Source organism: Saccostrea echinata, unplaced genomic scaffold, assembly GCF_033153115.1.
Source record: "Saccostrea echinata isolate AGI-Se365-2 ecotype Australia unplaced genomic scaffold, CSIRO_AGI_Sech_v1 ptg000025l, whole genome shotgun sequence".
In the NCBI taxonomy this organism is placed as follows: Eukaryota; Metazoa; Mollusca; class Bivalvia; order Ostreida; family Ostreidae; genus Saccostrea; species Saccostrea echinata.
In genome coordinates, this window is record NW_026889774.1 from 28,135,646 (window position 1) to 28,150,333 (window position 14,688).

General features: G+C 31.2%; 1 protein-coding gene across 2 annotated transcripts in view; it reads left to right on the forward strand.

Moving 5' to 3' along the window:
- Window positions 1–10,458, forward strand: part of LOC133192309 (docking protein 1-like) — a 93,149-nt gene extending 82,691 nt beyond the window's left edge. The window contains exons 3-4 of one of the 2 annotated variants that reach the window (XM_061328325.1): window positions 6,619–6,964; window positions 9,126–10,458. In XM_061328325.1, coding sequence (XP_061184309.1) covers window positions 6,619–6,964; window positions 9,126–10,417 — 1,638 coding nt within the window. In that variant the 3' untranslated portion in view covers window positions 10,418–10,458. The remainder of the gene's footprint in view (window positions 1–6,618; window positions 6,965–9,125) is intronic. The other variant, XM_061328324.1, reaches the window with a different exon arrangement.
- Window positions 10,459–14,688: the final 4,230 nt, after the last annotated feature.

Consider the following 14,688-nt stretch of genomic DNA (forward strand, 5'->3'; position numbering starts at 1 on the left):
CTACCTAATATTATAACCATTTAGAAAAATATGGATTGGAGCTCAAAATAAAAACATTTTTAATGATAGCTCAATGAATGAAAATTTTTGTAGAAGAAGATGTAGCTGTTTAAGAATGTGATAGCAATATTCTGAAGATTTATACTCCTGTCTTGCAATATATAATGTACTTGAAATGGAAATGCATTTTTAAGTGCACTTTATCTGTTTAGGCGTCACGAACAGGAAGTTTTATATGATTCAGTGTTCATTTTTTTTTTTTTACATATTAACCATTTCCTATATCTTAAAAAAAGTGCTGGTACACATTATAGATGCGGTTAAAATGTAATTTTATTTTATTCAAGGGAAGACTTAGAACAGAGGGGCCGTATTGGAAGTTTAGGACAGGGGCAAATCCAGAATTTTCTGGGAAAGGGTGCAACTTTTAAAAAAAAAAAAAAGCACAATATTTTTAGTGAATATAAGTTTAATAGCATAATTTTATAGACTTTCTTATTTAGAAAAGGGGTAGGGGGGCCCCGGGGGGATGCACCAAGCACATCCCCACCCCCTTAAATCTGCCACTGGAGGGTAGGCAGGTGTTTACTGGGGGACATGCATTGTATAATTATGGTATCTTAGCTACTTAGCTCTACTGGTTAGAGACCAAAAGAGGTTATGCCAATTAAGGTGACCATCATCCATCAGTCTGTTTGTCCATCCCGGGTCAGTCTCTTAAAAGTTTTTCAAAATGCTACTGATCCTCCTACAGTTTTGGTCTGATTTCAATATAAATTGGCACATACTTGTACCGTATATACTCGCCTTAAAGTCGTTTTTTGGGGGAGTTAAACCTTGGCCAAAAACTCTTTATCCGACTTATACGCGAGTTATAAAAAGATTGATATATAAGTGGGTCAATCCCTCTTATTTAAGCTTAAAAAATACAACCGACTTATAGGTTGGCCGACTTATAGGCCAGTATATACGATAAGTAGACTACACTAAGATGCATAATTCTGTGGATCAGTTTTTGATTTTGATGAACAATTTTTGCCATGGTTTTTAAAAATAGAAATTTCTGTGAAATACTTTCAAAATGCTACTTCTCCTACAGTTTTGGTCCGATTTCAATATACCTGACACAGAAATAGACTATACAAAAATTGGTTTTTGATTTCGATGAACAGTATTGCCATGGTTACAAAAAATAGAAAATTCTGTGAAATACTTTCAAAACACTACTCCTTCTACAGATTGGTCTGATTTCAATATAATTTGGCATGCAAGTAGACAACAATGAGATACATAATTCTGTATATAATGTTGCCACGGTTACTAAAAATAGAAATTTCTGTAAAATTCTTTCAAAGGGATACACCACCTACAGTTTTAGTCTGATTGCAATAAATTTTGCCACAAAAAGAGACTAAATCAAGGATCAATATTCTGTTTATTGCTGTTGCAAAGTTTCAAGTCCAAGTGCTACTTTTTCTCTGTTAGTAGTCAGCTACATTCTTGTCATGGACTTGTCAATGTGGTGGTTTGTAATTTATACTCATGCATAAAGTTTGCCTTCTAGATTATGTCCTTGACAATTATATAGAAGACTTTTGAAGAATGCATGAATTTTTACGCTTCTGGTCCCTTCTATCATGACCCAGGGGACTCCAGGAACCAATTGAACATTGATTGTAGACTACCTATATTGCTGTCTAGTGTGATTTGGAGGAGCATGCCATTGTGGTTTATAATTATGTAGATGCAATCAAGATTTCGTTATATTATGATTTATATAAAGTCTCACAGTGAGTCAGTGATTTCTTGTGTATTTTCTACTTGTTCTATGTAAGGAAAGTGTTGTTAAAATTCAGAAGTCTAAATTTTTGTTAATTTTACTTGATTGAACATTGAGAAATTCAGTTTCAGTGGCAGAAATGTACTATATGATAAAAAAGTCATAAATGTATATATATATATATATATACTATCTTGCTTAAGATATTTATATTATGTAAATTGGTCTTTGTTTGGTTTTGAACGCATTTTGTCTTATCATGCAACATTTAGAGATGGAACATAATTAAAATGGCATGAGATCGCAGAGGAGAAAAACCTTCCATTTAATAGGTGTAAAGATTAATAGATAATAGCTGTGCAGGACAAAATGATCATTTAATTAAAGTGTGCCTTGATTATGAATGAGGATCCAATAAGCCACGATAGGACAGAAATATCTTTTTCCTTTGGATAGTTCCTTAATTATAATATAGCTCATTAATGACATAGTTCAGTTTTTTATATAATTTTGCTTTAAAAATGTTTAATAGATTTAATTTATTAGGGAAATCTCATACCATTCTGTGAACATATAAACATTTTATGTTATAAAGAGTTGAAGATGGGTTATGTCTTCTCTGAAAATGATCAACCATGTTTCACCTTAAGGATGCTTGCTCTTACTTGGTATGACATTTCACAGTGTGATACAGTATGTCCACATTCACATGCTATTATATTTATTTTTATACTTATATGGAGGCATTTTTAGCATTTTTAAGTGCAGTGTATTAAGTGCCAATAATTCACTTAAAGCATTTAAGTGACTGTAACATTCTACAAATCCATTTTTATTATCAGCCTCAGTGGAGTGGCCGATCTGTTTGAATGTAGTTGTGTTGCATGACTAGAAAGTGCACATCAGGAAACGAGACTTTATTTTTTAAAATTAGATTAGGAAGAATAATGCCATATAAAAGTTATGAGTAAAATATATTAAAAACTTGATAATACTAAGTCTCAGATGTTATTACAATGCATTATGTTTCAGTTTTATTAATTTTCACCAGATATTTATTGTTTTTAATTTTATAAAAAAAAAAAAAGGGGGGGGGCGGGAGGTATTCTTGCATTAGATATGAATGCAAATTGTTATTTAAGTCTCCGACTATTAATGACAAAAATAAAAATTAAAAATAACAAGTAAAATTTATTTCAAATATATGCTACAACAAGCTGTGAACATGGTGAATGACAGAACAATTTTTTTTTTCTACACTTAATCATGTTAATTGGCATTTATTGTGTTGTCCATCAATGGGCCATTTTCAGCATATTCTGCAGAAATCATTGGCATCACCATTTGACAATTAATTGGAAAGATCCAGGGCACATTATCTGTTTATTTTTCATTTAAAAGTCTTCAGATCTTCATTTTGATGAAAGTAACGTTGTTATCATTCATGACTGATATTCGTTTCAATGAAGTAATTTTTTTTTGATTAAAAAATGCACTAAATAAAAAATATAAATGGTTCATGTTAATTCTTTTTAATCTTGCAATTTGTATATTTTTTTCTCTGATCTTGTTCTATACTCAGTTATTTGGGAGAAAATTTTTTATTCTTTTTGACAATTAAAATTTTGTGATTTTCTTGACAAATGTACTCTTTTTGTGAAAATACTATAAAATGCTTAATTTTTCTGGCCATTTTCATGCTTTGCATCATTCTTAATCTTGAATTAAATGTGTTTGGTGTGATTATTATGGTCATAGTATGTAAAAAAGGGATAAAAAATAGATGTACGGATCTCAATTTTGCACAGAATTTGTAAGATTTTACTTAGTGTCAATAATTAGAGGGTCCCCCCTCCCCCAAGCTTTTAATGCTTATATTTGTTCTTGTTGAATTCTTTTTTTCATCAGTAATATTAGGTCAAAATACTTTAAAAATCATTGCATTCTTAGCCTAGTATGCAGGAAAGTGCGAGTACTTTAAACAAACTTTTATTAATACATGTATCATATTAATTTAATTTCTTTGAGTTACATGTACAAGGTAACACTTGATGATAAGACATAATTTATTTTAATTTTAAGCTTTTTGTATTAATTCTAAATTATGATATGAGGATATTTATATTTATTTTTCAAATATGCAGTACAATGAAATTCCTTTTCCCAAGTTTATAACATGAACAAGGAAGAACAAGTCGACAGTACATTAAATTGAGGGTGAGATAGATTCACACAGACAAGGAAAAACTTTTGAAGAATTAGAAAAGACAAAATTTATTTATTGTGTTTACCTAGTCTGTTTACAAAGTACTAGGATGACACAATTATAATGCTAATGGGTTAGTTATTAATGTACAAGGTCATGTATTATATAGTTCAGTTTCAAGCTTGAGTCATGATCCTTTTTATTAATATTTAAGGGGAAAATTCCCAAAGCTGTCCTGTCGTAATTGATATCAAATTAAAAAAAAGAAAAACAATTTAATCATGAAAGACACATATGGAAAAAAAAATTCAAAGTTTATCGGTAAAACAGTAATTGAAAAAAAGCTACATGTATCATATATCGAGACCCACCCTCCTTGTTGGTATACGCCCACCATTTAATAAAGGATGTAACTGGTAAATCTATTCTGTTGACCATACATTATTTTGTCATGCTGTGAGATAAATTAAAACTTGATGTATCATTTATCAAATTTACTTAAATTTTATAAATCATGGCCTTTTGCTCTCTCTCTCTCTCTCTCTATATATATATATATATAATATATATATATGTATTCATATTTTTATATACATACATAATTATATATATATATATATATAGTTGCGGTCAGCAATACTAAATAATGAAAAATCTGTTTAATGTCACTATGTTTAACTTAAGTTACTATTCCTCCCACATTTTTTTCTAACAAGAATAAAAACTTGAGTGAATTGTGTAACACAATTAAGATTCTAAATTCTGTAAACATGGTTAACTGTTTCATTTTATACAAGAGCTTATTAAAGGACTTATCGCATGTTTCTAAATTATTTGAAATTAAAAGCGTAAAACGTTCCTTATGACCACAGTTTATAAATTTTGTGTTTTTACTGCCGATTAAACCGCGGTAATTAACCAATTATTGACCCAAATGGAGACCCCATAATTAAAAATCTAAGTTAATTAGATAGCGATCACGTGACCCTGTGACGTCAAAGGCGACAATGGCTGATCAGCTCTTCACGTAAATCTTACTAAAATATACGCGATACAACCTGAATTTTCTGCGTTATGGACGACCAAATCACTGATTTTATCGATATGAAATTTCATATCCAACCTTATATTTTAGAATTGTCAGCAAGAAATAATCTGAAAAATCCGTTAACATTGTAAAAATAGCAGCGACGATAGCGAGGGAGACGCGGCGAAGACGAAGAAACTCGCCATCACAATACAATTTGATTTGTCATTTTATCACATGTATTCACTTATTTGATTCACAAATTTAATATTACATAACTTTGTTATTCTTCGTTTTTAACATGATATTAATTTATGCAAGTATGCTTTCATATGTTTTGTAAAGGATGGCGGTCTTGAAAAATAATTTTCCGATCACGAAACATTGCCGTAATCAGATCTACAGATTCTAAATGTTTGGAATAAAAAACTAAAATATCTCAAAATTCTTATACCTTAGGACTAGTTAATGTTTCTATAGTAATTGAAAATCACGGTAGGAATTAATTTTTTCAGCATTTTTCATAATTAATCTGCATTTGTCGTTGATAACTTCGTAAATAGTGTGCAACTTCTCATCTCTCTATCACTGAATTGTCGCCCATGACGTCAGAGCAGTATTTCGCCGAAATCCGACTGAAATATGCATATTGCCGTATTTGACTTTCAACTCTCAATATCTCTTAAAATATGCTTTCAACAACGTTTATTGTATTCAGAATTTTAATAAAAAAGGTTGTAGATAATATTTTTCATAAAATTAAGATTTTTGAAAAATCATGCGATAAGTCCTTTAAAAAATTACATACTAGACATTAGCTAAGTATCTTGGTGATGTCTGTTGTGGATGAAAAACATAAAAGGCAACAACTAAATGTTTAAAACCTTTACTTTTCATTTAAAATTTAAAAAAGTCACTGCTATACACACCGTGATTTTATGTAAGTCAATGCCATGCAGTGATGTATCGACCATGCAGAAGGACATTTTATAATTTCTAAAAGGAATGTTAGAAATTCTGTAAACATGGTAACACTTATGCAGAATTGTGTGGTTCAGAATTCTCTTTCCGAGAAGAAAACATCCCACGTACCTTGCAGTGATCCTGATGTTGTCTAAATGTTCCATTAAAACACTTATTTGAACAGTGTTAAGGCTTATATCTACCCTTGCTGAAATCGTAGACATAAAAATTAATTTCATGTTTCTGCTGAAATGATGAAACAGTCTGCCATCGATCAGCTTTTGCCATGTTAATTTTCTATTACATGTACTTATTTTAAAATAGAAGTAACAGTACATATGTAATATTTGAAGGCCCTCATAGACTGGAAATTACGTATTATGAACATTATAGTTTTAAAACATGAATGCACAGTAAATAATTTATTGGAATATACTGTCAATATTGCATTTGGCTGTGTATTCTTTTTAGCACCTTTCACGGAAAGCTGCTTCCGCTAAATCTAGTACATCACTAAATGTCTTGAATATTTATCATTAATAAGCTCATTCAGAAATGTGCTATTAATCAATTGTCAAAAACTTAATTTCCACAAAATAGATTACATTTACAGTATGTTATGTTTTTAAAAAAATTTTGTAGAGTAAGAAAAATAAATACCTCATCATCTGCCTTGGGGATGAGAAAGATGCGAGCTACATTGAAGCATATGAAAACCGCAGCCATTATGAGAACCCCAGCCCAAAACACAAACCAAAACGCTACTCTCTGGAAAATCTCAAGGAAGGAGATTTGGACAAAGTGGAAAGAAACCAAGCCAGAGAATTCTACATTGACATTCCATTTAAGAAAGAAAAGCTGTGTCTGATGTTTGAAAATCGTGAAGTCCTGGCCCAGTGGCATGATGCCATCATTCAGGCTATCAATATGGATTCCTACGAGGAGGACGAATTAAAGGAAAACTTTCTTTACGAATCGGAGGACAGTGGTAGGTCAAAATCATTTGTTTTATTCTGGGGAGGTTTTTTTTATTTTTATATATATTCTGTGAAGGAAATAATAAAAGGTGATTTCCTTTACTACATGTATATTTGTCATATAATCTGTTTTAGTTTTAATTAGGTACAGTTCTCAAACCCAGGAAGACCTATTATACTACCATCAACGACTCATTGTCTTACGTTGATGAAATAAATGTTGAAATAATTACTGTAGATTCCTTATATTACATGAGTATTTAAGGACAGATGATACAAACAAAAAATGGATACCCCAGGATTGGTACAGTATATATTTTTGGACCTATTTTGGTTGTAAATGATGCAAATAATAAATTTCTAAAATATTAAGAAATTGTTGTTCAAAATTCAACCTTTCTGCAACCATCTTTATTAATCTATACAAATTTTCGTCACCTTCAATCCAGTTATTGTAAAACTTTGAATGAAAAATGAAAATCTATGCAGTTAAAGTTATTTGTTTTACTCCTTTGAACACGATTTAAGTTGTTATTTTCAAGGTATTTGACAAAAGTCTAAGTTTGTATCATCTGTCCTTAATATTATAAAATGACTTGAAGATGTCAATTGCTAGAACATGTATTCATAAGTGAACTGTTTAGCTAGAGTTTTTACATGCATTTCAGCAGTATCATGAAATGTCTTGAAAATAAGTGAATAATTCTATTGAGTGAGTGGTGCATCTCACAAATTCCTTGATAATACGTACCATTCATATTTTTAGGAATCTATAGTTCTAGCAACAATCTGTCTGATGAATTTCTAATGACAGGTCTTTTAACCTGCCAATATACGTTGAAACCTCACAGTTGCAACTTTCTGTTCCGCATTTCCTTAACTTACTATTTAATACAGTCAAACCTTGTTATCTGAAACTTGATGGGATCAAGAAAATACTTAGAGATATCCGAGGGTTTGAAATATCCAGGGTAAAAATACTTAAGGAATGAGCGGTTGGGTTTCCAAATTTCTTCGAATATCCTTGATCATGGTAGAGAATGTGACTTACATAGAGGCCTAAAAATGGTTGGACTTTGGGAATCTATTAGCAATGACAATCTTTTGTCAGCTGAGCCTTATATACAAGCTCTTCTGATTGAAGTTTGTGTGTCAGCAGTCATTTCTATTAAATTTCACTTATTTTTTCAACTCCTTCCCCAGAGCCAGCCATTAACTTGGCATGAAGTTATCTCTAGGGTAAGAGGACTCAAATTGTTCTACTGAGGGCCACACTCTTTTCCTAAGAACTTCAAATTTAAAACTGTTAAAATTGGTGGGACCTTTATGGAAGTCTTCTCAAAAACTATTGGGCAGGAAAATTTTGCCAAAGCTTCCTTATGTTTAGTTGTATTTGCTTAAATTTGGCCCAGAGTTGGCTGTGATTAACAAGTGGAGTTGGGGATTGGGGCATAAATATATGAATAAAGTTTTAGGGAAATATCTTGATAAAAGTTAATTTTCTCCTTGTCAAGAACAGCAAGGTAACAATAAGGGACAATTTGATCTACACTTAAGGTCTAAGTTTGTGCATGAATATTGGTGACACAAGAGTGTATGGACATTTTAAATTGGATGTGTGGAAATATGAAAATATAAACTTTTCAAGAGCAATAGGACCACTTAAGTTATTAAGTATGCCCCAAGAAGGGTCTTTAGATTTCAATAAGTTGCAATCATGTTACCAAAATATAAGGACTGGGCTGCAATAGGGTGTTAATGTTGTATGAAGAAATATGTAACTTCTGCAACATGGCTACAATTTGTAAATATGGCATCATTAGCCTTAATCTAAGTCTAGTTAAAATTATTAAAATCATAGACTTTAATTTGATGTCTGTAACACTAAGAGGTTTTGTTAATTGATAAATATGTGTAGGAAGAGGAAATAGACTCAAGTGAGCATTGTGGCCCATAACTCTAGTCTCCCCAGAACTTACTGGACTGTGTACCCGCTTGGAAATCAGGTTAAAGTTCATATTACATTTCACATGTACTCCTTAAATCTCCAAATTGGACATGAAAGATGATAGGAAAGTATTAGACCATTGAAAAGCTAAGAAATTATGAAAATTATGTTATTTGAAAATAAATGATAAAGACGTTTGAAATTTGTTTCTCCTTCTCTTGCAGCACAAGTGTTTGATGTTGTTGTGCAAGAAACGGAAGGTTCTAAAAGACTCAATTTAAATAATTGTGGAAAATATAAACTATTTGTTACCATGGCTTCACTAGGCCTTGAAGATACAAAGACGAGAGAAATTATGGGCAGGTGGCATTTTGAGTATATTCGTCGCTACGGATTTACAAAGTCTCGGAATTTATTCACAATTGAAGCTGGACGACGTTGTGAGACAGGAGAAGGAAGCTTTGATTTCCATGTTGTTGGAAATCCTAAAGCACTGACACTAGCCATTGACAATGCCACAAAAAGCAAGCAAGCCACAACTCTGACATCAAGGCTGGGCATGGAATCAGGAAACAAAGACGTCGCAGAAAAGTCCAGAGAATCGGTAAAATCAGCCAAGAGGGCCTCAGAGCCACTGTCCAGAAAGTCGTCTAATTCATTGAAAATTGAAATTACCAAAGACAGCCAGTCTGACGATGGGACCCAGACTCCTTCTACTTTACCAGCCGACTTCAAACACTCCTTGGAGGAAAAAATCAGTAACCACCCCTCGTCTCCCAAACCTCATAAGGAGGGTAGCGGCAAAGAGAAAAAGAGGGGGTTCTCATTTCCATGGAAGAGGGATAAGAGTGAAAAGAAAGACAATCCCAAATTAGAATGTAGTGAACCTAATGATTTGTATGATGAACCTGTGTTACCAGTATCCAGTAAAGCTTCAGTGAAACATAAGAAATCTGAACCAATTTATGATGAAGCTGGTGAAAATAAGAACCCAGCACCTAGTGTTAAACCACCAGTTTATGCAGAACCAGTCAAAGGTAAGACTGAGGCTTGGCGTAATCAGGGAGCATTGAACGAACATCACGAAGAAGATTACAAAAAAATCAAAGATGCTGCTTCCAAAGATGGAGGAAAATTGCCTCACATTGCAGATAGACCATACGATGAGGATGACGAAATGTACGACCGTGTGGAATTGAAAGCAAATCCCAAAGGGCCCAAACCCAAAAATGCAGTCATCCCTAATGATCACATTTATGGAATAAATTCTGGTAAAGACATTGAGGATATTGACGATGGGGACTATGCAAGTGCTGAATTTCCTGAAAACGAAACAACAAAAGTTAAATCATCAGAACCAGAACAAAATGACTATGAATTTGAAAATGAGGATGACGATGATACTTACGCAGATACGATGAATCCAACAGAGGAATACGCAGATGCAGTGTCATGTGTTCGTAGTGAGCCTCCACAAAGTCGGCCAGTGTTGTACGAGGATGTTAATAACAGCTAAACAAAGAGGAAAAGAAAGAAAATTGTGTTTTCTTAGAGCTAATTGCATATGCAATCATTACATGTATGAATTGTATATAGTTACATATATATATAATGAGATAGTAAATTAAATATTTTCAATCCTATACATTCAATGTATGGAAAATGATTATTTTAATATATATTAGTCAAAATCATTCAAATCGTCATTCAGCTTATTTAAAAAACTGCATTAATGTTTTTTTTTTCAATGTATTTATGATAACATTTATTTTAATACAAAATATTGAACTGAATTTTAACTTCAAATAATTCAGTATCTGATATTACGATTATTTTAAAATCGAATGTATAATATCACCAACAGAAATTTGCTACATACATCTTTCAGTTTCATCATTTAAAAAAAAAATATTTTTGTTCATTGTAATGCCATTCCCTTTGATTACAGTAAAATAAATAGAATTCAATAGATTGAAAATCCGTATTTTTGAATCTGCACTGTAATTCTCATGAAGACACATGAAAACAACTCCAGGTTTTTCACTTGACATCACATGGACCCGAATAGATTATGTTAAACTTTGTTATCTTTGTAGGGGAGGTTTGGACAGAGTCATTTAATTTTGATTCAGATACAACTTACAGAACAATTTCAGCCACACTGTACCTCTATTCAAAGCAAATGCACCTCTAGAGTAGGATTTTAAATCAACGTTCAATCAAATAGAAAAGGTCAAGGATCAAGATTTGAATTCTCTGTAATCAAACATGGCATAATTGTCTTTTTTTTTTAATACTTTGCTCAATAATACAATTCCATTTACATGTATGGCTTAATGGACCGGTACATACTGTATACAAGGTTATATAATCACCCCATGTTATTTTCTTTCACATACTTGCAAACTAGCCCTGTTTTAAATTTGCCCAAATGCAACAAGGGGAAATTCAGGCGAATTATAAAATCAAATTGGTGGTCGATGGGATCACATCTGATCTGAAAGAACTGAAAATAAAACAGGAGCAAAAATTTCCCTGTTTACAGTATGCACTACACTGAGGAGCCATGTTCTTATTAGTCATTTTAATTTTCCATAAGAGCATATGATCAAAATGAAAGCAGTTTCAAAGCACCATTTCCCTTCAATGTGAGATTTAACTAGAAAAAAAGAATGCTAGAGTTATTCCCTTTTCAGAAGGATTATATACCTTAAGATTACTTTTTCAGAAAGTTTGAATGATGGTAAAATTTCTAGATGAAGAAGAAATATTTTTTGTACGGTGGATGATGTTACTTATTGTTAGGTCAACGTTATTGTGATACAGTATTAGACGGTGGTATTGGTATTGTAGGAAATTAGTGCTCTTGGTTTTGTAATTAATGACAAATTCACTGTACCAAAATTAAACTAGATTGATAGATCTAGATTCAGTCAACAATCATTTTATAGATTTTTGAAGTTTTGGATGTCAAGATTACTTTTGTTTGTTTGTTTGTTTGTCTGTTTCTCCATCCTTTTGTGAAGATAATTTTTATTCCTTCTATATATTCTTATAGTTGTTTGATATTAAAACTTTGTTAAAAACATAGACAGCATTATTTAAGATATTCAATTCTATCTTTGATTTTTATTTATTTGGATGATCAATTTTGCAATAGTTACTAAAACAGTATTTAAACTTAAATAATCTCTGAAACATTTAAAAATGCTACCCATTCTAGTTTTTTTTGTGTGCAGATTTCAATAAAACTTGCCACAGCTGATGAATACTTCAGCATACATAATTTTTATTGAGGTCATAATATGATCATTTTCACTGCTAAATTTTGATTGCTTTTAGGGTCAACAAGGGCATATGACTAATTTTGTTTCTAAAATAGAAGATTGCTTCTCTGTTTGGATTTAGATGTTATTCATTGATCTTTGCTGATTTCATAACATTCCACTTCTTTAAGCAGCTAAAAAAATCTAAGATAAGCTTTAAAAATATGGAACCTTGTATGTGTACATACTCTATATTGTTCTATTTTTTATACATGTACAAATGTTGACTGTACTTTCAGGTCTTCCTAGGGGTATATTTTTAGAATGATCTTCAGCCTTGTTATAAACCTTTGAAAGATATTTATACACTATATTTGTTAATGAGTGAACTGCAGAGAATAACTGTATGACTAAGGAATAGGTATACATGATGTTTTTTTTTATCAACATGTAATAGTGCAAAGAAAGAGTGTTTGTAACAGTTATCTCCTTAATCTGGACATTTGTGTTCAAATCATCCAGATCAAGGCAGTGTCTGGATTAACAAATTGTATACAGTGTATTGGTATTTTATTTACCGGTATTGGTCACTGCTTATATTGTCTGCTGATGTATTCTGTAGCAAGGCCACAACACGGTACTTCTGTGTCACTTTTCATAATGCCACCACCTTATTTTCAAGAATTCTATGACACTTGTACACTACAGTAAAACTTGTGTAATCTGGACACCATTCAGGTTCCATAGAAATTGGCAGGATTAGACAACATTCTAAATAATTTAATTTACTTAAAGTTAACATTGTATTAGGCAAGATTTTGGAACACGAAACATCTGGATTAAACAAGTTTCACTGTATTCAAATTTTTGATAACCAAAATATATTGATAACAAATAATATTAAATATATTAGATGCATTAAGTTGTGTAGAAATTCAATGTTTATAAAACATTGTTAGAATTAAGGATGTTATTTAACTGCTAAGTATAAACCTTAAGTTAAATACAATGAATTGAGTCTTCAGCAGTTTCATTGGATAAAGTATAAAATACTTGCAAAATGACACCCCCATCCCCTGCCCCACCTTAAATATTATGTTATAGATAATTCTCTTTGATGAAAAGTTTATTTATATTTATAGTGCTTAAGAATGATATAATTATGAAGGGAAAACTTAATTAAAGGGAGTTTTAATTATTTTTAATTTTTTTTAATCTCATGTCTGCTGGTCAGATTTGTAAAATGATGTCATTTTATGTTAAAACGTACATTACGTTAATGGTCCATATATATTATAAATATACAGCCATATTTCAGGCTTTATTTAATGCTTTTAAAACTTGCGCTTCAATTAACTTTTAGTTTAACATTTTTTTTTCTCTTCTGAACAGGTGAACATATGAGGGTATTTTCATTAAGCTCTGAATTCAGTTGTTTGTATACATTGGATATTGTATTGAAAAGCTAGAGAGTTGAAAACAAAAAGATCATACATTTGTAAATACCATTCAGGTATAGAAGTTTGATGTTTTAAAAGTTGATCGTATTTTTTGTAGTTTTGATTTCTATGAATTTCATGACAAGATTAGTCAGGCAGCATTGTTAAAGAATTAATGAACTTATTAACGTTTATAGTTTATAACAACAGCTGAAAAAGAACAAATATTACACTGAAAAACACCCACCAAAAAAACCTATACTGGTAAAAATAAAATCTAAATACAGTATATGACTTCTGTACAGTTTTGTAAAATACCATGGACTTCAATACCATCATACTTTTTAGATATCTAAATTACACACCAATTATTCCATAGATTAATACATTTGTTTCATTTTAAGTTGAATGTTATTTGAGTTAGGCAATATGCATTTAATTGGCGATTTGTTAAAAGATATTGTGCCATAACATGATTGATTGTATATATATGAAGCCTGTCGGCCAAAAGAAAAAAAATAATAATAGTGATAATTGTAATGAGGTAGAGAACGTTTGTTTTCTTTTTATATATATTTTTTTAACTGTTGGATGTCATAACCATTGCCTTTGCTATTGAAGAAGGTACAAGGGGCAATAAATATTGATAAATTGCTAATGAACCAAGATAATCAATTAATTTTGTATATTCATTTGTTGAAAAAACTCATTTAAAATAGATTTTTTTTTTCTTTTTCAAAATCTTGCTATAATAAATTATATAACCAATAATGTGTCATTATCATTTTTTTAATATAATTTCAGTTACTGTAACTCACCTTATTTGCGAGAACTTTATTTTCGTGTGCTAATTACGTGAGACCATCCGCGAAAATTTTATGTTTTATCATTTTTAAGATATATAAAATGATAACCAGAATCCGTAAAAATTTAGTATTGCTTATGAATATCATTTGACTCTCTCTCGCGAAAATATGGTGTCGCGAAAATTTGGCGATCTACAGTATTATATTAGTTTAAAATATCCAAACGAAACCTGGACTCGTGGGCATATGTTTGAATGAATCTGGTCATAAGGACAG